The 25376-nt window shown below is 40.5% G+C and overlaps 2 protein-coding genes across 4 annotated transcripts in view; one reads left to right on the top strand and one right to left on the bottom strand.

The window, feature by feature from the left end:
* PPP4R4 (protein phosphatase 4 regulatory subunit 4) overlaps nt 1-10554 on the top strand; it is a 106481-nt gene extending 95927 nt beyond the window's left edge. For both annotated transcript variants that reach the window (XM_003902209.4, XM_009212180.3), the window contains 2 exons: nt 5979-6126; nt 9512-10554. In XM_003902209.4, the coding sequence (XP_003902258.1) occupies nt 5979-6126; nt 9512-9536 (173 nt within the window). In that variant the 3' untranslated portion in view covers nt 9537-10554. The remainder of the gene's footprint in view (nt 1-5978; nt 6127-9511) is intronic.
* A 564-nt stretch (nt 10555-11118) lies between these two features.
* SERPINA10 (serpin family A member 10) lies at nt 11119-24085 on the bottom strand. 2 transcript variants are annotated; one of them, XM_003902210.5, is made up of 5 exons: nt 23948-24069; nt 20639-21403; nt 19079-19352; nt 16878-17028; nt 11119-15029 (listed from the first exon to the last, which is right to left on the bottom strand). In XM_003902210.5, exons 2-5 carry the CDS (start codon nt 21351-21353, stop codon nt 14838-14840), a joined length of 1332 nt encoding a protein of 443 aa, XP_003902259.2. In that variant the 5' UTR covers nt 21354-21403; nt 23948-24069; the 3' UTR covers nt 11119-14837. The 2 variants fall into 2 exon arrangements, with proteins under 2 accessions (XP_003902259.2, XP_009210447.2); XM_009212183.4 differs by having other exon boundaries at nt 13178-15029; nt 19079-19190; nt 23948-24085.
* Between the last annotated feature and the right edge of the window lie 1291 nt (nt 24086-25376).

Here is a 25376-nt window from a genome sequence, read left to right as displayed (position 1 = left end):
CGAGCCTGGGCGAGAGAGCAAGAGTCCATCTCAGAAAAAACAAAAACCGAAACAAAAAAACCCCCAAAAACAAACAAACAAAAACTGTAAGGAAAGGTCAGAATCAGAACTTAGAATGCCAGGTTGGATACTTTTTACTTAACGCGAATCCACTGTTCATTGTGTGGGGACTTCTGCCTGTCTTCAGTTATACTACTCAAAACTGTTCGGGAAAGTCTGAGAAACTGTCACAGCCAAGGAGAGCTAAAGAGAACTAACAAATAAATGTGATATAGTATCCTGGATGGGATCCTGAGACAGAAAAAGTTGTTATTAGATAAAATAACAACTACTATGGCTTTTAGTTAATAATGTATCAGCATTGGTTCATTAAATATGATAAATATTGCATACTTATGTAAGCTGTTAATAGAGGAAATTGGGTGAAGGAGATATATGAGAATTATTTATTCTGTTGTGTCAATTTTTCTGTAAATCAAAACTATTCTGAAAAAGACAGTTTATTTTAAAAAATAACATTTACAGTATCTTCAAAAACAGTGCTCAGGGACAAATTTAACAAAATGTGCTAGAGATACATAAAAAACTTCAAAATACTGCTAAAAGAAGCTAAAGACCTAAGTAAATGGAGAAATATAACATGTTTATGGATTGAAAAACTTAATATTGTTCCAATGTCAGTTTTTTCCTGAATTGATCCAGAGATTCAGTGAAATCCTAGTTAAAATTCTAGTAGTCTTTCTGCAGAAATTTATAAGCTGATTCTAAAAATCTGTATTGAAATGCAAAAGGACCCCAATGTAGCCAAAATAGTTTTGAAAAAGAAAAAAGCTGGAGAACTTAAATATAAATTTGATTTCAACAATTACTATAAAATTCTGGTAATCGAGGCATTGTGTTCTATGTTGTCATATATAGTCAGTTGATTTTAACAAAGGCTTCAAGATAAATCAATAGTGATAGAATAATATTTTTTAAAATGGTGCTGGATGGACCAATTCCTTGAAAGATGCAATTCATCCAGGCACATTGGCTCATGCCTGTAATCCCATCAATTTGGGAGGCAGAGACAGGTGGATCACCTGAAGTCAGGAGTTCAAGACCAGCCTGACCAATATGGCGAAACCCCGTCTCTACTAAAAATACAAAAATCAGCTGGGTGTGGTGGCATGTGCCTATAGTCCCAGCTACTTGGGAGGCTGATACAGGAGAATTGCTTGAACCTGGGAGGCGGAGGTTGCAGTGAGCCAAGATCGTGCCAGTGCACTCCAGCCTGGGAGACAGAGCAAGACTCCATCTCAAAAAAAAAAAAAAAGAGAGAGAGACACGATTCAAAACTCACAGAAGAAGAAATAGACCACAGGAAGGGGAATATCACACATCGGGGCCTATTGTGGGGAGGGGGGAGGGATAGCATTAGGAGATATACGTAATGTAAATGACGAGTTAATGGGTGCAGCACACCAACATGGCACATGTGTACATATGTAACAAACCTGCATGTTGGGCACATGTACCCTAGAACTTAAAGTATAATAATAAAAAAAAAAGAATAGACAATCTGAATAGACTTATATCTATTAAAGAAATTGAATCAGTAATTAGTAATCTTCCAAAACAGAAAGCATCTAGCCCAGATGGGTTCACTGATAAATTCTATCAAATATTTAAGGAATAAATTATACCAGTTATCTACAATCTCTTTCACAAGATAAAAGCAATGGGAATACACCCTAACTCATTCTGTGAGGTCAGCATTACCCCACTACCAAAATCAAAGTCATTCCAAGAAAAGAATAATACATACCAACATCTCTCATGACCACAAAAGCAAAAATCGTCAAAAAATATTAGCAAATCAAATCCAACAATATATAAAAAGAATTATACACCAAAACTGAGTAGGATTTATACCAGTTGTAGAAGACTAATTCACCGTTTGAAGAACACTTAATGTAATATATCACACTAACAGGCCACGGAAGAAAAATCACGTGATCATAGTAATACATGAAGAAAAGACATTTGACCAAACCCAACACCTATTCATGATAAAAACCGTAAGTAAGCTAGGAATAGAGAACTTCCTCAACTTGATAAGGAAAATCTACAAAAAACCTGCAGATAACATCACAGTAGTGAGGAACTAGAAGCATTCCCCCCAAGATCAGGAACAAGACAATGATGTCCTCCCGTCACCATTCCTTTTTACCATCATACCGGAAGTTCTAGAAAAGGAAAGAAAAGATATACTGATTTTGGAACGAAGAACTCAAATTGTCTTTGGTCACAGATAACACGATCATCTATGAGAAAATACACAAGAACTGACAAAAACACTTCTGGAACTAAGAAGTGATTATGGTAAGGATGCAGAATATAAGGTTAATATTCTGTAAGGTTAATGTGCAAAATTCAATATGTCCTGTATTCCAGCACTGAACAAGTAGGAATTTAAAATTAAAAGCAAAATACCATTTACTGTTAGCACTCAGAAAAATGAAATAGGCATAATTCTAACAAAATACGTACAAGATCTATATAAGGAAAACTACAGAACTCGGATAGGAGAAATCAAAGAACTAAATAAAGAAGGAGATATCTCATGTTTATTGCCAGAAAGACTCAATATTGTCAAGATGTCAGTTCTTCCCAACTTGGTCTATAAACTAAATGCAGTCTCAGTCAAAATCCCAACGAGTTATTTGGTAGATATCAACAAACTGATTCCAAAGTTTACCTAGAGAAGAAAAGTCCCAGAATAGCCAACATAATAATGACGAAGAACAAAGCTGGAAGATTGACACCACCTGACTTCAGGACTTACTATAAAGCTACAGCAATCAAGACAGTGTGGTATTGGCAAAAGAATAGTCAAACAGATTGAAGAAACAGAATAGGGAGCCCAGAAATAGACCCATGTAAGTGTAGTCACATGATCATTAACAAAGGAACAAGGCCAATACAATGGAGAAAAGATAGTCTTTTCAAACAAATGCAGCTGGAACAATAAGACACACACATGCAAAAAAAAAAAAAAAAATATATATATATATATATATATCTTTTACACCCTTCACAAAAATTTATTCAAACATGAATCGCTGTTCTAAATGTAAAATGCAAAACTATAAAATTCCTAGAAGATAACATAGGAGAAAATCTAGATGACCTTGCTTATAGTAATGACATTTTAGATACCATGTCAAAGGCACAATCTATGAAATAAAGAATAAGCTGAAATTCATTAAAATTAAAACTACTATTTGAAAAATACTGTCAAGAGAATGAGAAGGCAAGCCACCGACTGGGAGAAAATGTTTGCAAAACACATAATCTGATAAAGGACTTTTATCCAAAATATACAAAAAACTTGTAAAACTCGACAGTAGGAAAACTAACAACCTGATTATAAAATGGGCAAAGACTTGAACAGATACCTCACTGAAGAAGATATGTCAATGGAAAATAAGCATATGCAAAGGTGTTCATCATATGTCATCAGGTTTGTGCAAATTAAAACAATGAAGTCCCATGACACACCTATTAGAATGGTCAAAATCCAAAATGCTGACAACAAATGCTGGTGAGGATGTGAAGCAACGGGAACTCTCATTCGTTGCTGGTGGCAATACAAAATGGTAGAGCCACTATGGAACATCAGTTTGGTAGTTTCTTACAAAACCAAACATATTCTTACCATATGATCTAGCAGTCGTGCTCCTTGGTTTTTATCCACAGGAGTTGAAAACTTACATCCACACAAAAATCTGAGCATGAGTGTTTATATCAGCTTTATTCATAATTGCCAAAATTTGGAAACAAACAAGTTGTTCTTCAGTAGGTAGATGAATAAACAAACTGTGGTACATCCAGACAGTGGAATATTATGCAGTGCTAAAATGAAATGAGCTATCAGGCCATGAAAAGACATGAAGGAACTTTTAATACATACTACTAAGTGAAAGAAGCAAATTGAAAAGGTAGCATTCCAACTATGTGACATTCTGGAAAAGATAAAACTATGGAGACAGTAAAATGATAAGTAGTTGTCAGGGGTTCGGGGGAAGGAGAATTGAATAGATGGAGCACAGATAATTTTTAGGGCAGTGAAAACACTCTGTATGATACCAAAATGATAGAAACATGTCATTTATATATTGTCCAAATTCATAGCATGTATGCCATTAAGAGTGAACCCTAATGTGAACTATGGGCTTTGGGTGGTAATGATGTGTCAATGTGGGTTCATTAATGCAACAAATGTACCACTGGTGGGAGACATTGAAGTTGGGAGGCTGTGTATGACTGGGAAGATATGGGAGATCTCTGTACCTTCTGCTCAACTGTGCTGTAAACTTAAAACTGTTCTAAAAAATAAAGTCTACTTAAAAAGTGGTGCTGGAACCATTGGATATCCATATTAAAGAAACAAAAACCAAAACAAACCCTAAACCTTAATTCTTTGTTAAATTTGTATAAATTTAAGGCATACAAGTACAGTTTTATTACATGGATATACATGGATATATTACATAGTGGTAAAGTCTGGGCATTTAGTGTAACCTAATAGTGTACATTTTACCCATTAAGCAATTTCTCATCCATCACCCCTTCTGACACTCCCACCCTTCCTAGTCTCCAGTGACGAGTATTCTACATTCCGTGACCACATGTACACGTTACTTAGCTCCCACTTATAAGTGAAAACATGCAGTATCTGACTTTCCGTTCCTGTGAATCTCAAGTCTTATCACCATACACAAAATTATACTATACTCAAAATGTATTGTAAACCTAAACATAAAAGCGTCTATATTTTCTAAAGAAAATATAGCAGAAAGTCTTTGTGATTTTGGAATACACAAAGATTTATCTTGACCATAAAACAAAAATATTAACATACTGGACTTAATCAAAATTAAAGCATCTGGGCTTTGAAGTAGAGCATTAAAAAATAAAAAGCAAGGCATAGATATGGAGGAAATATTCATAGAATATATACCAAAGAATTTGTATCCAGAATATACAAAGATGCCTTAACAAAAATTAGGCAACCAATTTTAAAATGGGAAAAAGGTTTGAACATGAACTTCACAAAAGATACACAAGTAAGTACATGAAAAGATGCTTAACATCCTAATCATTAGGGAAATGGAAATTTAAAAGCAGTAAGAAAAGCACCCAAGGAGGTGCCACTTCACACTTGCTAGAATGTCTGAAACTAGAAAGACTCACAATATCAAGTGTATGTGAGGAGGTGGAGTAACTCTCCAGAATACTCATGTTCCTGGCAGAAATGTCAGGAAAGAAAAGAAATTCTGGACATCAATTTGGCAGTTTCTTGTGAAGTTAAATATGTATTTAGTATATGACCCAGCAGTTCCACTCCTATGCATTTACTGAGAAGAAACTAAAACATATGTCCACACACAGACTTGTACATGAGTGTTCATAGCAGCTTTATTTGTAATATATAAAAACTGGAAAAAATAGAAATGTCTATCAACAGATATTATGGGTAAACAAATTTTGACATATTCACACAATACCAGTCAGAAATAGGAATGAAGTATTGATACATAAAACATGAATGAATTTCAAAATTATGCTGAATGAAAGAAGCCAGACAGAAAAGAGTATATACTGTATGTTTTCATTTATATAAAATTCTAGACAATACAAACTATTTTATAGTTGACAGGAGTGGTTTGGAGAGGGCGGAGGAGGATCGTGATGGGGTATGAGGGACTGTTTCATAGTGATAGACATGCTCACATCTTGATTGTGGTGATGACTTCCTGGGGGTGTACATATGTCAAAACCTTAACTTCTTGCGGTTTGTTGTATGTAAATTTTACCCTCATAAAATTGACTTAAAAAGTGAAAAAGTCAGCTATCATTAACCTTTTCTTCTCTTTGGTTACCCTCTTTCTTAGTATATTTGATATGTCTGACTTTACATGTATTACTTTCAGATGATTCATTCCGGACTCGTAATGCCAGCAGTGTTCCACCTTCCTTTTCTCCTAATACTCCCTTACCAAGTACTTCCCGTGGGACAGGTAACTCAGTTGATCCCAAGAGCAGTGGAAGTAAAGATACACAACCACGGAAGGCTACCTTGTAAGTAATCAAGTGATGTCAGACTGAGTGTATTATCCTACTCTTTTTCTCAACAGACTTTCCTTCCCACTTAAGTACTTTCCAAAGAATAGAAAATGTCTATAATGAGAAAATGTTATAAATTAAAGGGTATTACTGTCACATGTGACTCTGTTATGTTAGTTTATATAGAATAACTTACATTTGGCAAAGGCATTGTAACCTTAGGAAATCAACAGGAAACATTTAAATGGCTCCCACTAATATCTGAAATCTAATTTTTTTCTATGAAATGTTTACATTTAGGGAATTTGTCTGTAAGAAGGCATCCCTTTAAACACCTAGCTTAAGGATATGGTATTTAATCACCCAGTGTGCAGAAAGATGGGTACAGCTGATGTCACGTTAAGAAATAAGTGGCAGCATGGAACCCAGAATTGTGAGTTCAGTAAACTGGAGAGGTTTACAGACTATACTTATGTCTTCAAGTTGAAGTTATAAAGGGCCTCCATTCTCCTTTTCCCCCATGATTCCTTTTAATGTGCTATTTGTATCTTGTTTGATTTGTTGAAGTCTTTCTTTTAGCTTAAATATTTAAGAAAGGGGTACCATAAAAATCACCTTGATAAGAGACTATATCAAGGTATAAATGATTCAGCCAGGATACCCAAACCGTAGTTACAAGTTAGCTATTTCATATAGGACACCTGAACCTTCTGGTTGGAACAGACTTTTAACAATATTTAGATGTTCTTTTAAACATATTTTAGTGAATGCATGGGCATTTTTGAATAAAGTTTCTTAAATGCATTCTTTTGCAAAAACTCTGTGCTGGAGTCCCTTTTAGGATCTGATTTAGGCTGTTTTGCATTGCTATAAAGAAATACCTGGGCTGGGTAATTTATGAAGAAAAGAGGTTTAATTGGCTCATAGTTCTGCAGACTTCACAGGAAGCATAGTGGCATCTGCTTCTGGGGAAGCTTCAGGAGGCTTATTATCCTGGTAGATGGCGAAGCAGGAGCAGGCACATCACATGGTAAAAGTAGGAGCAGGAGAGAGAGAGTGGGGTTGGGGGAGGTGCCACACACTTTTAAATGATCAGATCTTGCGAGAACTCACTATCACAAAGAAAACACAAAGCCATAAGGGATCAGCCCCCATGATCCAAATACCTCCCACCAGGCCCCACCTCTAGCATTGTGGATTACAATTCAACATGAGATTTGGGCAGGGACAAACATCCAAACTATATGTATTCCAAAGTTTAATTGGTCGTTGGGTGTATGCCCAACTTCATTCAAAATTTAGAAATAAGTTTAGAAATAAATTTATTGACTAGCGCTCAGGGAAAGAGAACCAATGTACTATTACAAAAACATAATAGTAATAGAAAAAAACATTGATATTACAGGTTAGTGTCAATGCAGAGTGTACTTTTATTTACAGAGAATGCTCTTTAGCTATACAGTTATTGCTCCCATGATTATACTATGGAAGTTCCACTTAAAAGTCATGAAAGGTCCAGGTGCAGTGGCTCATGCCTGTAATCCCAACAATTTGGGAGGCCAAGGCAGGTGGATTATCTGAGGTCAGGAGTTTGAGACCAGCCTGGCCAACATGGTGAAACCCTGCCTCTACTAAAAAAATACAAAAATTAGCCAAGCGTGGTGTCGTGCTCCTGTAATCCCAGCTACTCAGGAGGCAGAGGTTGTGGTGAGCTGAGATCGCGCCACTGCACTCCGGCCTGGGCAACAAGAGTGAAACTCCGTCTCAAAAAAAAAAAAAAAGTGATGAAAACAGAGGCAGGACACGGTAATGGTGTATAGAGAGCCTTGTGTGTCTTGTTCCCAGCAGCAGCTAAGTGGCTGTGCAAAGTTCAGCTCAGTGCACTGACCCTCACTGTGCATATCTGTCACATGACAGGGCCGCCTCATGGTTCCTCCTTCTTTAAGGTGCCTTCTAGCTCTGGCATCCTGAAATCCTCTTGTTATTTATTTTTTTTTTTTTTGAGACAGAGTCTCGCTCTGTCGCCCAGGCTGGAGTGCAGTGGTGCAATCTCAGCTCACTGCAAGCTCCGCCTCCTGGGTTTACGCCATTCTCCTGCCTCAGCCTCCCGAGTAGCTGGGACTACAGGCGCCCGCCACTTCGCCCGGCTAGTTTTTTTTGTATTTTTTAGTAGAAACAGGGTTTCACTGTGTTAGCCAGGATGGTCTCGATTTCCTGACCTCGTGATCTGCTCGTCTCGGCCTCCCAAAGTGCTGGGATTATAGGCTTGAGGCACCGCGCCCGACCCTGAAATCCTCTTTATTACCCTAAACCCTCTTCCTCAGAAAAGATTGCCCTGAAATTCTTCTGTTGAAGAGCATATTTAGTAACATCAAAAGTAATGTATTCTCTTGTCCACTTATTATTTTTCTAAATGCCATAGGCATTTTTTACAGTAAAGACCGTTGAAACCCAGTATATTTATGCCAGTTCTCCTTTATTTCAGATTACTCTCTTTATCTGTTCTTTCATTGTTGAGCATGCTTTTCCTTTTCATAGACTGAATTTTTTCTTGTTCAACATACATAGTATGTAGTTATTTATATAATTTATATATGTATAAATGATTAAAAAGTGAATCTAGAAACAAACATTTTGATAACAAATCATATCAGGTTTAGTCTTTTCTGATTCTAAAGGAGGCATGTTGATATCCACAGTTGCTTTTTTAACTTGTGACTGGATATACAAGTTTGTAATTATATTTCCATCTGATGTGGCACTTATATGGATCTCTCTTGAGTGCACACTGCCACGTGGCTGGATGGGTGATGATATCCACATTGGTCTTTCTTCTGTAAAATAGTATCCACTATTCAAAACAGGCCATATCCAAATGAAAATACGTTCTTTTCATTTAAAATAAGCCTGTGAGGTGATTTTGGAAAGTATAAATTATCTCAATTTTTGCTTCTCAAATTCTATGCAATACATTCCTCAGCTTTTCAGTGTCATTGAGATGACACATTTGGTATTTAGGAATATTAGTGTCTTAAAGGAAGCATAGGTATGTATTATATCTTGTCTCTTAAGGCAGTTCATATATTTATGCCTCTGTCACTTCCATTATGGTTATACAAAATTTAAAATGTAGGAAAAGATGAATTAAATTGAATGCTATGTTATATATACACAGAATTTTTGGCAAGTAAAGATAATTCCAAGTAATCTTTAATGTGTAATTCATTTTTTCCATTAATCAGACTTCTCATGTATTAGATTTATTCAAAGTAGAGTATCTATATATTTTTAATTTACTTTGTACACATAATAACATTTTTCATATTTTTTTCTTTTTCTCCCTTTCTTATTCCCTCCTTCCCCACCCTCCCTCTCTTCCTTCATTTCTTTCTTCCCAAAGAAAATCCAGAAAATCCAATCCTTAAATCAACTGCTTGATGAAGGAGGCAACACAAAGGCAGCAGAAGATAATGTGATTGGTGCACAAAAGCTAAAGCAATGGCTGGGGCTTTGTTTTTAGGTTTTGGGGTTTTTTGTTGTTGTTGTTAATGAGTGGAAAGAGAGACATAATGACAGCTGATGTTAAACTTTCCATATTTCAAATTAGATTCCCTAGGAGGTATAATATATATTTCTTGAGTAATAATGTGGTTACAGAATTCCAGTGTTATAGTGAAGTGTAATGAAAAACATCTCTAGGTATGTGCTTTAACCACTGCTGTAAAAGAGACAAGTCTGCATTTATTTGTGCAGGAAACCAGCTATTTAATTGTTCTAAAGTTTTAGCATTTAAAAATCGTATGAAAGTCTACATCAGCTGAAATCGTCCTAGCTTCATAATCACTTGGAGGGGGACTTGGAAGGTAAGAAAGATACTGCATTTTCTCATGACTCTCCAAGCCCACTTGAAAAGTCACACTGAAAGGATGCAAATAGCCGTCTGCGATTTTGGCAGCCCTCCGGATTGTGGTGTCAATATGTTGTACCCGGACATTCCCAAATTTAAATTTGGCAATGAAAATTCCACAAAGATTTCTGATAACTTTGAGCTATAAATACCTTAAAAATAATAGATTGATGATTTTCTTTATTTCCTAGAGAATTTATTTTATAAATACTTTGTTTACATTTTAGATTGTATTTGTCCTTATTTAATTTAAAATGATGAATCTAGTCTGAATCAGCTGTTATTCCAAGCTATCATGCTTAAGCTATGTCAACAGCATTTATTTGTACTAATGCTAATATTTCCATCAAAATTTGCCTGTGGAATATATACAGTTCTTAATTTTAAACTGTCAGTTCTTGAGATATACTGTATGAAGCTATTGTCAGCTTCTCTATTTCAAAATGCAATCAGCATATAACTATATTGATATTAGAAAATATTTGTTTTTTAAAATGTATCGATGTATGATAAAGATGATCTAATTTGTGAATGCATATGTGTGTGTGGTTCCTTTTTATAATGTGAAATAATGAATAATGAATTTACTCAAAATAAAACATAGGTTAATGAGATACCTGTGTTTGTGAAAAAAGTTTTAAATACTCTCCTGCAGTTTTTATTCTATAATTAAAGAGTAAGATAGTTCAGTTTTAGGTAGTGAAAAAAAGAAATATACCAGTGTCAACTATAAGAGCATAGTTACTCAGTGTGAGACCTTTTCATACCATTTGTTTTCCTTTTTCCATCCATATGGCTTCTTTTTTGGCTATTTTTAGTGATTCTTCGTAATATCCTTTGCCAAAGGACAACCAGGTAAATGGAATTGTTACTACTCGTTTTGTCAGTGGTTAAAATTCAGTAGGTATGAGAAATTTGACAGTACTGGTTAAAGTAATCAGCACACTCGCTATAGATTTCATTTAACTGTTTTCATCATGTCTCCTACTAGCACCAATAATGTGGAACTGAATATATTAAGATCTGAAGAATTTGGTACAGAATGAGACATCAAAATTGCATCAGTTTTTTTGGTGCTTTGATTCATAGCATTCTATTAATTTAATAAAATGGAGAATTTCAATTTATTTGTTATAATAAATTTAGCAGAATTATAAGCTTTTACTTTCCCATGATGCAAATGGGAGAAGGGAAACTGATTTGACAGAGAAAAACTACTTATAAAGTTCAGGAATGTAGAGCAGTCAATTGCAATCTTAGTCCTAGGTATTAAATTATCAAACCGTTAATCAAAATTACTTTTGGAAGTTTTTAACAGAACATGACATTTCCTAAAATCTTTGAAATATTTGTTAAAGTTATATTTCCAAGGACAGATATGTAGAAACAGGATAAAAAGCAAATTAGTGACAGTTATGAATATCTACATGTATCTCCATTTATATCAAAAACAAGATGGATACTTTTGTGAAAACTCTCAGTTTAACAACTTATCAAATTAATCCTTTAAACTAGTTGTATGGCAAAGAAAAATCTCCCTCCATCTGTAGCTGTAGGGAAAAGGGACATCTTCATCATCATTTTGTTAATTACTAAAACTTGCATTTTAAGAATAAGTCCAAGAATTTCACTAGTTAGCCTTACAGCTAACTGTAGAGCTCACTGTTACTGCAGAAATGGAGCTAGGTCTATAAAGGATTTACCTTATAGAGGTTAAATAAGGAGCACATGAAAGTTTTCTTTATAACCTCATACACATTTAAAAAAATCATTTCTATTATTTGACTTCCTAAGCTTGAATATCTTAGTCTGGAGATGAGTCAGTTTTGCCATACAATTAGTGGATATATGAGAAATCTTTGAATTGAAATGAAACAGGCTCTTCAACTGGAGTAGAAGTTTTACAATGAGGATAAAATGAATTAGATTAAGTCAGTAACCTGTTCTCAGTTGTTACAGCATGTATGTGTGAGAATGTGTGGTTGAGTGTGTCTGTGTAGGAACAATTTTTAACACTCGACACTTGGCCAGGTGTGATGTCTCACACCTGTAATCCCAGCTTTGGGAGGCTGAAGTGGGTGGACCACAAGGTCAGGAGATCAAGACAATCCTGGTTAACATGGTGAAACCCTGTCTCTACTTAAAATACAAAAAATTAGCCGGGTGTGGTGGTAGACGCCTGTAGTCCCAGCTACTTGGGAGGCTGAGGCAGGAGAATGGCATGAACCTGGGAGGCAGAGGTTGCAGTGAGCCGAGATCGTGCCATTGCACTCCAGCCTGGGCGACAGAGCAAGACTCCGTCTCAAAAACAAAACAAAACAAAAAAACTCAACACTTACATATAGTGAAGACTTGTACAATGTTAAGATTTTCCCCGCTCAGTTGGAAACCCCGAATTTGTGTGTGTGTGTATTTGTGTGAGGTAAATTACATTTTTTATTGGTCTGCATTTTTCTGTCATGCCTGTGTACTTGGGAAATCTGAAACTGAGTGTCTTAGGAACTTCTTAAAGCAAATATGGGGGAACATTAAAAAGTATATTTAAAACAGAATAGGTCCATTTTCTACCTTAAAGAGTAGTGTGTTAAATACAATGATTATGCTGTTGTTGCTTTGCAGTGTATATGGTGGGAAGAAGGCAGGAGTTTGTTATCTGCATGCTGTATGAATCCTTCAATAATAATGTACCTTTTTATAACTGGGTTTGGCCATATTGATTTCAGTGAGTATTGTGCTCTCACAGACTTAATTTTCCAGATTTCATCTCTTAAAAGTGGGAAATTTGACTGGATTCTACTTTATTCCTCTACTATTTTTCTACAAACAAATCTGACTAATTGAACACAAACAGGGTGTCTTAAGAATGTCAGTTAGAGTTAGTCCTCTGTCTTTGGCCCTCCAGGGCCTAGAATTGCCTGTCCCTTCATAAGTGTCAATTAGTGCTGTTGGACTGAATACAGGAATGAATTTTATTTTATTAATATGCAGTCTAAGTACTGACTTTTCATCATTCCAAAACCTGGAATTCCAAAACCTGGAATGATGAAAAGACTGTATTTAGGCTGCATATTAATATTATTACCTATTCACATTACTCTGGATTATATTAAATAATAAATGAATTTTAGATTTTTTTAAACATTAGATAGCAGACAGACAGAAATCCAATTAGGCATTTAATTAACATAGTTGACACTGTAAGTTAGCTCTATTCAGGATTCTCTGAATATGGTCTTTTCTGTTTCTGTGACAGAAAATGACTGCCTAAGGAAGATCAGGGATATTTACAATTTCCCTTTTCACCCTGGGACAAAGTTTGTGCTTATATTCTGTTTAACCCCCATGGGTAGCTATAGTTCATGCTGTTTACCTGGTCCCCATCAGATGTTTTAGATGGAAGGAAGGAAGAGTAAAAAGGGCTTGGGGACTAGACTCAGGAAAGGTAGGCCTCTGACTCTGCCATTCTCACACTGGAAGACCTTGGACAAGTGTTTTCTTCCCACTGGTATATAAGGTATGACTTATCCACTAGATGCAGAAGACACAGTGCCTAAGGCCGACAGTACTGTAAGGGCCCACGGAGGTGTTTTACTTATCGCCATATGCTAGACAAATAACTTTGAAGCCAGATACGCAATTTCAAAAGACGAATATATTCATCTTTCTACCAATGCAGCCATAAAACATATATATCTTCATGAAGGAAAGGAGTCTACGAGGTTAAAAGTGCCTAGGGCCCATGAAAGTAAGAATGTGGACCTGTTTCTGGGTCCCTCTTTCTTTCTTTTGTAAAATGAAGGTATTGAACTAGATGATCTGTGGTTCAGCCAATGCCTCTGCCAAGCGATTTGATGCACCATGGAAGTAGATGCTGTGATCAGGACTGATTAGAGCTATTTTTCTTCTGATGTCATCAGCAATAAATGACTCCATAATAGATTAAAATAAAACACTTATGTTGCACCAGAGAGAAGTAAAGAGAGAGAAGCACATGACTCAAGGAGATAAAGCCCAAAGGCTTTATCTCGACATAGTGTTCTCATCTACAACTTTTAAAAAATCCAAATATGTGAGCAACAGAGAAAAGATATTCTACCCAGCTAGTCTTCAGCCAAATAACTAAGGCTGTTAGAAACAGGCTTAAAATACCAGACGGATTACACAAACATCTTAAAAAAAAAATCAATGTAATGCTTTTGTAGTAGTCCTCCCTTATCCATGGTTTTGCTTTCTGTAGTCTCAGTTAACTGTGGTCAACCATGGTCTGAAAACATTAAATGAAAAATTCCAGAAATAAACAATCTAAAAGTTTTAAGTGGCATGCCATTCTGAGTAGTGGGATGGAATCTTGCATCGTCCTGCTCTGTCCCACCCAGGATGTGAATTCTCCCCTTGCCCAATGTCTCCACACTGTCTGTGCTCCTCGCCTGTGAGTCACTTAGTAGCCTTCTCTATAGTCAGTTTGACTGTTAGGGTATTGCAGTGCCTGCATTCAAGTAACTTATTTTACTTAATGTTGTTATTATTGTTGTTAATCTCTTACTGTGCCTAATTTATAAATTAAACTTTATCATAGGTATGTATGTGTAGGAAACAATATATATAAGGTTCAGCACTGTCCACCATTTCAGGCATCCACTGGGGGTCTTTGAATGTATACCCCTCAGATAAGTGGGGACTACTATATTTGAGAACACCCTAAACTAGTTAAGAACAAAAGGAACACTCTCCCCTGCCACCCATTGCTGGTATCCTGTGTGGATCTGATACCTCAGATTCAGCATCTACTGCAGCACGAAGTGCTTATGCACGTCCTGAATTATAGGAGAGTTGGATTCACCACCCTTCCCAGAAACAGAAGCATTCCAGAGGTTTCTTCATAGATCATGAAATGAAATGGCCGGTTCACTTTGATGACAGGAGGCATGGAATAAGCAATAATTTCTGACAAGGTTCCTGCCACTGCCTCAGTGCCCCTTTCATCAACTTCAATCACTGTTCTTTGTAAAACCTGGAAAAGGAAATAGTGTGAATAACCATTTGTGTGGCAGTGCAAAGGAAGAATTAAATGAGCCCCTTGAAATTCTTCACAGTGGTCCTACCCATGGGATCATGCTACTGGGATTTAGTGGAGCAGGCCCATCTACATTAAGAGCAGTGGTCTGGGGTTTCACCAGGGACTGCACAGGAGTCTCCAACAATACCAGAAGACCTCAGGAACCCAATGTGAAGTATTGTGGAATATGTGAAACACATTCCAGGCGTGGACTCAGGATGCACTCATGCATCAAATCTTTATTGAGCGTGTGCTTTATACTAATTGTTGAGCTGAGCTGGTGCTCCTAAAAGGTTTTCAAGCTGCCTGGATCCCTTGAGTCCTCTGACTTTCCTTTTGGCAGGCAAGGTGGAGGCAGGGAATGGCTAGTCTTCCGTATCAGCTTTCCAGCACCTGGTACTACTCTGAGGCATTTTCTGGGCCAAGCCCAGGGGTCCCTGGAGCCTTCCTGAATTCTGGCTGCCTATATTGTGGCGGCTTGCTATGTTTGGGAGACCCTTTTTTACAGAAACAGGATGTGATATGAGTGATGTACCTATATAATTACTGTGTTATAATAGAGAATAAAAACATACACTGATTTTCACTCCAGGAAATTCCCTAATTTCCTAGAGGAAAATTAACTCCCCAGAGCAAACAGAGGGAGAATATTCAATGGTTTATAATTTAAATTTCATGATGACCCTTTGTAAATCAGCAGTGCATTTCAGTTTTTCATGTGTTCATAGCAGAAACACTTTCAGGTGCTGGTCTGCAGGGTTGTTTTATTTAATTGTCTTATCTCTCTTGAGGTGGTAAAACCAGTTACCCTACTGTGTCCTACTTAAGTGGATGCCATTTTTAGTCTCTCTTGGAATTGAAAATTGCAATTGTAAGAGAAAATATTAGCCAAACCACACAACTAAGGAAGAATGTAGAGAGATGTAGCTGCCATTTGGAAATGTGTGGGAGCATTTTTATAGTGATGACTGGAGTTTCCTACTGGCATTAGTGAACATGGATCAGCAATGCTAACCAGTTCCCTGCAACATGCACAACTGCTCTGAACAACAAGCAGTTCCCCTCAAAACCAAGAACCTTTCCACTGAGAAACACTGAGTAACTGAAGGGATTCTATGTGGATGGTGACTAAATTTGTTCTTAGCTTTAGAAATAGAACTAGGACCAAAAAGTATGAGGTAGAAGTTACAGGTCTCTCTCTCTCTCTCTATATATATATATATGTATGTATGTATATATGTATATATCTATGTGTATATATACACATATACATATATACACACATATATATAAACAATTTTAGCTATTGTGGATTAGGCAGCTTTTCAAAGAAATGGTGAGTTTGCTGTCACTGGAAGCATGAAGAGGAAGAGACAGAAGTTGGAGGGCTATTTCATAGGGCTATGGAGGGGATTTCCACAAGGAGGGAGAAGTTGGGCTAGATGATGTCTAGGGGTTTCTTTCATTGTAAAAGTGGTGTAATTTCATGAACTATTCAAGTTGTATTCAACATAAATGATGACGTATCTGTAAACCAGTTCTATTTCAGGGGCAAATTTCTCCCTGAGCACTTAAGCAGAAGGAGAGAGGTCTACTTAAAATAAATTAGTTGAAAAGATATTTTAATAAAGTTGCTTGAAATTCTTAAAACATCCAACCTGGGTGCTATTTCAAGTATTTGGGATGTAAATATAATTTTCCACTACACTTAGGTATTTTATCAAAGTTAAAGGGTTTGTAAAAACATTTGTTTTGGTGACATTTCATGCTGAGGTTGGGCTCTGATGAAAGATCCTGACTTACCCTGGATACTTGGAGATTTCTTCCAGTAGCTGAGAGTTCACTAAGGTCAGCCCAGGGTGAGAAGATTCTTCTGATTCCCATCTGCTTAAGCAGCTCATGCATCTCATACTTCTGATCTAGCTTGAACTTTGGAAAGAAAACTTCCATGTTTCTGTGGTACGAGAACAGATAATGGTGAAATGTAGACAAAGCCATAGTCTATGGACACCAAAAAGGTCACAATTTTTGTTCTTTAAGATTGTTTCCATTAATGAGTCTTTCAGTTGACTATGAAGTTCATGCCATTCTTTTACAATTTCCTATTTCAGGGAAAATATTTCTAGCTTATCAAATAGTACTTCAGCTTCAGGGAACGAGTTTTATTCCTCAGCCAATGACTCACATTCTCTTTAGCAAAGTACTTATGTGTTCATTTCCCTATGTTTTAAAAACAACCTGAGATAACAGCTGCTTTCAGCAATCCTGCGGACTCCTGGATGATGACTGTTTTCAGCTCCTGGATTCTGCAGACCCAAGGAGTCTGGGGATGGATGGGAAGGGGAACAAAGAAAACTTTAAACCTCTCCCCATCTTTAGCCAGAGAAACTCTGATACCATCTATTTTGTATACTGGAGTCCTCCTTTGAAAATATGTTGCTTGGAAAGATGAGTTCTGTGGCTCAAAAAAAGAAAATAATTGAGGACATGACGTATGTTGAAGATTAATTTATAAAGTTATTCATTCAGCAAACATTTCTTGAGGGCTTATGATGTTTGGGGTTCTTTGTTAGGTGCTAAGATATGAAGAAAAATGAAAGAAGAATAATGAAGATAAAACTAACCCCAGAGACCTTTAGCTGGACTCGTCTCTGCCAAAATCTGAGTCACGGGATTCAGAAGCCATAGCCATGGAATTTATATTACAGCCATTTTCATTGTACTCCAATAGGTGTATTAACTTACTGGGCAGACATTTGAGTGCCCACTCTGCTTTCTGTTCCTCTCCTCTCTATGTACAGACCCCAACCCTGTCATGCGTCTAGATTCTAGTTCTATGCTAATGACTGAATTTATATCTCCGGCCTGGACCTCACCCTAGACTCCAGATCCACCTGTCGTCTTGACATCTCAACTTGGATGTCTAATAGATATTTCTGATCTAAGTGTTTAAGACTGAACTTCTGCACTTACCCCAGAACTGTTCCTCCCCATTTCAGTAAATGGCAAATCTGTCCTTCCAGTTGCTAAGGCCAAAAACTTTGCAATCACCTTTGACACCTCTCTCACCCACATGCAGTCCGTTAGCAGATCCTGCCAACTCTCACTTCCTGATAGATCCAGAATCCAGCAACTTCTCATCACTTCCACTACCACTACCAACACCGCAGTCCAGGTAGGAGCATCTCTACCTGGATTGCTAGTAACCTTCTAACCAGTCTCCCTTGCTTCCATCCTTACCCCCTAGTATCTTTTATCAACACAGGAGCTTATGTGATCCTTTAAAAACAGAAGTCAAATCAGGTTGCTCCTCTTCTCAGAACCATCCAGTGGCTTGCTGCCTCTCCCAGGAAAAGCCCAAGTCTTTTCTGGGGACTGTAAGGTGGGATCCTGGTGACTGGGCCCCTGGTTCCACTCTGACCTCATCTCCAACTGCTGAAGCTACACTTGCCTCCTTGCTCTTCTTCATACCCACCAGGTACACTCCCATCCCAGAACTTGTACGATTCTGCCTGTAACATAACATTTCTCTCCCCGAATATATCCACATGGTTTATCCTTCATCTTCAGATGTTTGCTTACTGTTACCTTCTTGGAGAGGCCTTCCTTAACCTCCATCTGCATCCTGATGATGCTCCCTGTTCCCTTCCCTGCATTACTACATATTTTTAATTTGTTCTTTGTCTTCCTTCAATAGAATGTAAGCTCCATGAGGGCAGACTAATTTTTCCTGTTTTGTTTGCTGATGAATTCCTGGCATCACACTTTTATCACAGTAGCAGAACGTGAAATATTGGTGGACTCAATGAATGAATCAGCCAGGCACTCTGTGACGTATGTTGGGGATAGAGTGGGAAAAAAGACAAATGCTGCCCTGCCCTCAGGAAGCTTATAGCTCACTGGAGGAGATGGGCATTAAACCACAGTGCATTCAACGAAATTCTGCTGAGTGTTTGCAAGTATGGAAAGGTAGAGTTTGTATAGGATGTGGGCAAGAGTTGTACCTGGTTTTCATGTTTCTGAGCCATGTCTCCACCAAGTCTGTGGTCAGGTAGTCTTCAAGAGTGAGGTGGTCACCCATTTTCTCCATGAGGACCACCAGCATGGTGGCATTTCCTTGGTAGGGCAGTTTGAGGACATGACAATGAAAATTCTTGTCAAAGGTGGAGGCAAACTTGCCTGCACCATACATCATGGGCACCTTAATGGTCTTGTACTTGTCTAGGTGGAAAGTGTCGGCTTCAGTGAAGACAGGGTCAAATGGGGTCAGCCATTTCCCTGAACAAGTGAGAGAAGAACTCATTGCAGAAATCCCCTCTTTGAAAAGCATTGTTCTTGCTCAAATAATAAAGAGGGAACCTTCTATCTCACTTCTCATTCCAAGGCGTTCCCTAATTGGCTTTGCTTTTCCACAGCTCAGGCAGGCAAAATAAATTTCCCCAAAATAGCTTTTCCCCGGCCTCTAGCCCAGCTAACAAAATACAGCTCCACTTGCAGGCCCTATTGGGAATCGCACACAAAAGCAGGGAAATGTTTCCTAACAACCCCTGGCTTCCCTCATTGTCCTGGACCTGAACAAAATCCAGTCTTTCCCTCATAGTTGGCTCCAGCTTAGAGAAAAGCCTTTGCCTGGCACCTCTGACTGCCACTTTTGTCTCATTCACACCAGGCACAAGCACATGCAGAGTCCAAGGTGGCAGGAGTGACACTTCTCACTTACCCACTGTTTAATGTGGTTCTGAGAGAAGGCCCCACAATGCAGAGGCCACCAGCAGGCAGGTACATGACTCTCCACACAAATGTCTGCCCTGGGGGTGTGGCCTGGCTGGTTGTAAAGTGGCTTCCCCTGCCGGGGCTTTGGAAGTCTGGTGCCAGCTCTGCGAAAGTGGCATCCAGCCCATATCTAGTACCCCATTAGGGAGGCAGGGCTGGACAGAACCTAGGATCAGGAGGTCAGGAGGTTCTTGTTTGGGTTTTGCCTCTGCCACTTATTGTGTGACCTTGATCAGGCTAACCTCTCTGAGCTGCTTTGATCTTTAGAAAGGAGACAACAACTCCTGCTCTACCTGCTGATTGACAGTTAGGAAGAACAAGTAAACCATAGATACTCAGTGTCTGCTATGTGCCAAGTCCATCTGGGCACTTTACATTCATTGTCTCATTTAACCTCTAACTCTATAGTAGGTGGAGTGTCGCTATTTCCTATAATAAGAATCTAAGGGCAGAGAGCTGGTCAAAAAAGTAAAAATGAAGGAGCAATGATTCACTTCTAAATCCCCCAGATAATCCCCCCACCTCCCTCTTTTTGGAATGACCCTGTGCTTCTACACATCAGAGGGGAGCTGTGTAGAGTGCTTTGAAAATTATAAGGACTACCAGCACATAGGATGCCAGGGCAGGACCTCAAGTGACTGTTCAATATGTGTATCAACCTGTATTTGAAACCTGAAAACACATTCATAGAAAATCATTTAGCGTTAACCATATGCTGGCCTAACGGAAGGAAAGGGAGAGACAGTTGTAGGACCCTGTGGCCTTGGGAGAGCAGAATATTATCAAAATACCTTTGAACAAGATGTAATCCACAAGAATTGATTTGGTTTCAGGATAAATCTCGTCAAACAGTTTGGGAATTTTCCCCCGAGTCTCTTTGTTAATGTAATGATTCATGAGCCTTTTGGCCTGTGAGGCATTGTGAAAATTCATAAGCACACACTCTGTATCAAAATACCTCTTGGATAAATTGAGGAAGAGCTCTTTGACATCAAAATCCTTGTGGATGAAGGCAAAACTCCCCTGTGTGAGGCCCAGTTCCAAGTTGTGGGAGAGGGTCTCTCTGAGTCCCTTAAAGAGGGAGGGCAGGAGCCCCGGCTTGGTGGTGTTCAGGGCCTGCAAGTGGAGCCCTGTCTTGATCTGGGCTTTGGTCAGCCCTGTGGCCCCCAGCATCAAGCCTGCCATGGCCAAGGACACGCCAAATGGAGAGAAGACCATGTTGCCATCATGCCTCATGGAGATCTTTCGCAGCAGGCTGAATCCGAAGTTTGAAGTCTCCTTGGCAAGCTGCTGCCCACTAGCTATCAGCCAGGCTTTCTCCTCCTCACTGGCCTTCTCGCTGGCCGCCTCCTCATCCTCCTCTTCCTCCCTGGGAGCCTGCACTACCCCGCTGGTCTGGTTCTGAGGGGCCGGGGCCTCTGGCGACTGAGGACTGGGGGCCAAGCCGGGTACCAACCACACCTGTGCCAGGAGGACAGAGAGCAGGAGGCTTGGCACCACCTTCATGTGGTCAGCTGCAGAGGCCAAGGAGTGCCTCCCTTCAGCTGCAAGACTTCCTGTGGAGAGAAGAGGATAGAGGTGGTTTTAATGCCTCCTAAAGTGTCTTAGTGGATAGTAAAAGCTTCTTCAGGGACCCTGCCTCCTTCCTGTGGCTCAAGTAGGTTAGCCCTGTCCCAGGGAGACCTGAAGCAAGTGTGGGTGACATTTGCTCACCCAATGAGGGGACATTATTTCACAGAGCAAAACCTCCTCTAGTTCCCATTCCCTGCCCAGCTGTCAGGCAGCTCTCGGTCCTGACCCCTTTTTTATTCATCCCATCTCCTTCCTGAGGGCTAGGGCAAGAGACCCCGCTCTGGGAGCAGGAGGCAGCACAGAAGGTGGGGGTCTGAGCAGGTGGAATCAGGGGTCCTCACACACCTTTCCCTGATCTGCTTCGTTCATTGCCCTGACCCTCCGGCCATCAGGTTGCCCATCCAGATGGGTGGCCAGCCTTGCCCTGTGCCCTGTTTGGCTGGGGATTGGAGTGCCTGCATGCCTGTTAGGCAAGGAAGGGGGAAAGTATTGGAGCTTCCCTGGATTTTTGATCAAAATTCTCTTCGCACTGCACCTCTGCCACACAGTTCCTTGGAGGTCTTCCTTCCTTCCTATAGCTGCGGCTCCCAGGTAGCAGGAGGCCCCGCAATTCATACAACCTACTGCTGGGCTCCCTCCACTGTGGCCTCATAGAGCCCTCACAGCCACCTGGGCTGCCTGCCGGCTCTCACTGCCCCCGGCTGCACAGCGTGGGAGCCACACTTCCTCACCATTCGCTGTCCCCTTCTCTGTTGCCTTTTAGGCTCCCTCCACATCCTTGGACACAGAGCCTGGCTCCCGAACACTTGCGTGATTTCCATCCAAATACATGGCTTGGGGCTGGGCTGGGCCACCTGGCTGTGTCCCAACTCAGTTCTGGTGTTCAGCCACACTGCAGGCCTGATCCCAGAGGCTGACTGAGCAGGACCCCCAGGACACCTGCCCTCCCTCATCCTCTCTCTGGGCCCACTGCCCTGGGAGGGTCTGCATGGGGTCGGCCACCCAGCCCAGTGAGCGCAGGGTGGATGCTGCGGGCCTCATGAGAGTTCCCATCTGCAGAGACCCTTATTCTTGACCAAGGTCACCTGCAGCAAAATGTGACAGGCGGGGAACTCCCAGGCGTCTTCTCCCTGATGCAGGGACTGAGTCCTTATCTATGCGTGGGATAAAACCGCCTCCAGCGCCAGGGCCCAGCATGTTGCTCCTTGTTTAGGCTGAATGGCAACCCAGAATTCAGGGCCTCACTCTGCAGTCTGAACGGCACTCCCCTCTGCCTTAAAGAAGCAGTGAAATACTTCCACTGTGTTTCCCAAAGGACACTGTTGAGGAAACTCTTTTTGACTCTAAATGGCAAGACTGTGTTCAATAGGTCACTCAACTATTGTAAATGTTGGGGAAATAGCTCTTTCAGTGTAAACGCAGCCCAGTTTCATGCTTTTATTGTTATGGATTGAATGTGTTCCCCCAGAATTCATAAGTTGAAGCCCTAACCCCCATTGTGATTGCAGTAGAGTTGAGGCCCTTGGGAGGTGATTAGGTTTGGGATGAGGTCATGAGGGCAAGGCTCCTGTGATAGCAGTAGTGCTGTTATAAGAAGAAGAGAGACCAGACTTCCCCTCTGCACCTCCTTGCCATGGGAGGACATGGGTGGCCATCTGCAAGCCAAGAAGACAGCCCTCCAGAATCCGGCCACACTGGCACCCTGACTTGGACTTTCAGCCTCCAAAACTGTGAAAAATCAATGGCTGTTGGAGCCACCCAGTCTGTGGTGTTTTGTTAGAGGAGCCTGAGCTAAGACGATTATGTGGCATCATTTAATGCTACTTTCTACATTAAGACCACACAGAATACTCCTGAATTCAAGGTTAGTTCTCCCTGTCACAGTGGTCGGGAAATTAGCCCAGCACGCCAACCAGATGTCACCGCTTCCAAATGCTGAGTCTTACCTTCCTGTTCTTGAAGCTTGTCCTACAGTCTGCAGAATGGTAGCCCAGTAATTCCTGGGCGCTCCTGAACAGGTATCCCCTAAGGTCTTTGTAAGGTCTTTGCTCATCTACCCAACCCTTCGAAGTCTAGGCCAGGAGTTCAGGGGGCGCTCCTGGACTAGGACACCATCCAGCATGGTGAGGACGCACCTTCCTAGACAGAGCCCGGGCAGTAAGGAACCACCAGCTCACCCGCCACTTCTCAGCCCCGGGAGAGCACACACCCCCTCCTCCCCTCAGCCCTGGGAAGGGGAGCCCCGCTTACTCCGGCAGTGAGTTGTGGTGGGTGAAATACCGAGCCTTTCAAGCCTCTTTCCCTTGGCCTCCTTCCTGCAGAGGATCCCCTTGTGTCTATAATTCACCTCTCACCCCACTCCAGCTCCTGGTCTGTATGTGTAGTCCCCATGGAGTGCAGGATTGAGGCCTTTGCACTGCTCAGCCATGCAGCCCTCACGTTGGAGCCCACCCAGAGATGATACCATCTCTCCCGGTCCCTCCCTGATTAGACTCATTGAAGGTCTCCTGTAACCCACTACCTCTTACCAGTGTGTGGCCTTGGGTCCTGGAAATGTCCTTCATTCAGAGCAGAAACCAAAGCTTCAGCTTTGCAGCCCAGAACCTTCAGCAAATATTTGCTATTCCAAAGTATGATTCCCTGTGGGACGGTTACTGATTAACATCCTGCTTGTGATGGTGGAGTTTCTGGAAAACCAAAGACCAAGTGGGAGGCTTCCCATACTCCCCAGCTCCTCCTGTAACTCAGAATACGACCCAAATCCCATCGCGAGAGCTTCTGCCTTGCAACTCAAGGCTTCGCCCCAGTAAGATTCAGCTCCTTCTGGGTGGCACGTTGGGGATTTCTCTTGAGCTGTTCTGGGTGCTGAACACCTCGAGAAAGAAGGCACTGGGGGATCCCGTGTATGCTTCCTGAGTCCCCAACCCAGTACTGGACACTGTGGGGATGTCGGTTTGGGGGGCACAGCAGAGATGTTCAGGACCTGCTCCCTCAGCCCTCAAGTCAGTCCAGTGTGGGAAGCAGACAGGTAAATCACTACTTAGAGTACATAGCTCCTTTCAAGGTAAATTTCCTGCTTTGCAATGTTTCTGTACTTGAGACTGAATCCTTGGGTACTCAGAGTTGAGGCTGGTGGAGACCCTTTATGGGAAAATGTCTCAGACTTCGCAGACTCTCTTTTTAAAAATATATAAATAAATATTTTGTTATGTGCCCCTTACTACTACCCTTGAAGTGAAATGTATAGCTAACATAACCTACCCACAAAATTAAAAAAAACAATGCTGTAACGATAATGTGGAGGCATAATAAAAGAGAATAATGTGTCCCTGAATATGGCAGTGCTGTGGTCTAAGGGCCTGGGCAGGTGCAGTGAAGCCACCCAATATGGAGCCCGCAGGAGGCCGCATGTAAGATGCTCACTGCTGGCCAGTCAACACGACAACCAATGTTACTACCAGGGATAGAGTTTTCAAAATGGTAAATAATGCTTGGTAAAGTTTCAAACAAACAAAATACAGATCTTTCCCTGATTTACATGGTCATTGTCTTCACAGAAAATGCAGTGTGTAGTAAAACCTTGGATAAATATTGTATTTTTATATGAAACAAAGCAGCCCCAGGACTGAGATTCTAGGCTCAGATAATGCCACGTGAACTTGAGGTGGACATGTGAGTCCTGGGGGACCTGGCGGCCTCTTCATCGTGGGAGACTGCCCTGCGTGTTCTGGTATGTCTGGCATTGCTCACCCTCAATCCTTAAATGCTAGTAGTACTCCCCACAAACGTTTGTGAAGAGCAGTAGTATCCCAACAAGTTTCCAGGGTGTTCCTTTTGGGCAGTACCTGCTCTGTTGATAGGCAGTTCTTTAAGAGGTGAAAGTGAGGGTGTAGAGGGGCCAGGCTGGACTCAGGTGCCATGCATATGAGCCAGCGTTGGCCTGCCCATCCAGGTCGA

Source organism: Papio anubis, chromosome 7 (assembly GCF_008728515.1).
Source record: "Papio anubis isolate 15944 chromosome 7, Panubis1.0, whole genome shotgun sequence".
NCBI lineage: Eukaryota > Metazoa > Chordata > Mammalia > Primates > Cercopithecidae > Papio > Papio anubis.
This window is presented reverse-complemented; position numbering and strand designations above follow the sequence as displayed.

Excerpts from the sequence above, each read along its gene's own strand:
- SERPINA10 (XM_003902210.5), bottom strand. The coding sequence starts at position 21,353 with ATGAAGGTGGTGCCAAGCCTCCTGCTCTCTGTCCTCCTGGCACAGGTG. Across the intron at positions 17,029-19,078 it reads CTCAGAAACATGAAAACCAG|AAACATGGAAGTTTTCTTTC; the intron begins GTACAACTCTTG and ends CTCGTACCACAG. Across the intron at positions 15,030-16,877 it reads GAAATCTCCAAGTATCCAGG|GTTTTACAAAGAACAGTGAT; the intron begins GTAAGTCAGGAT and ends TTCCTTTTCCAG.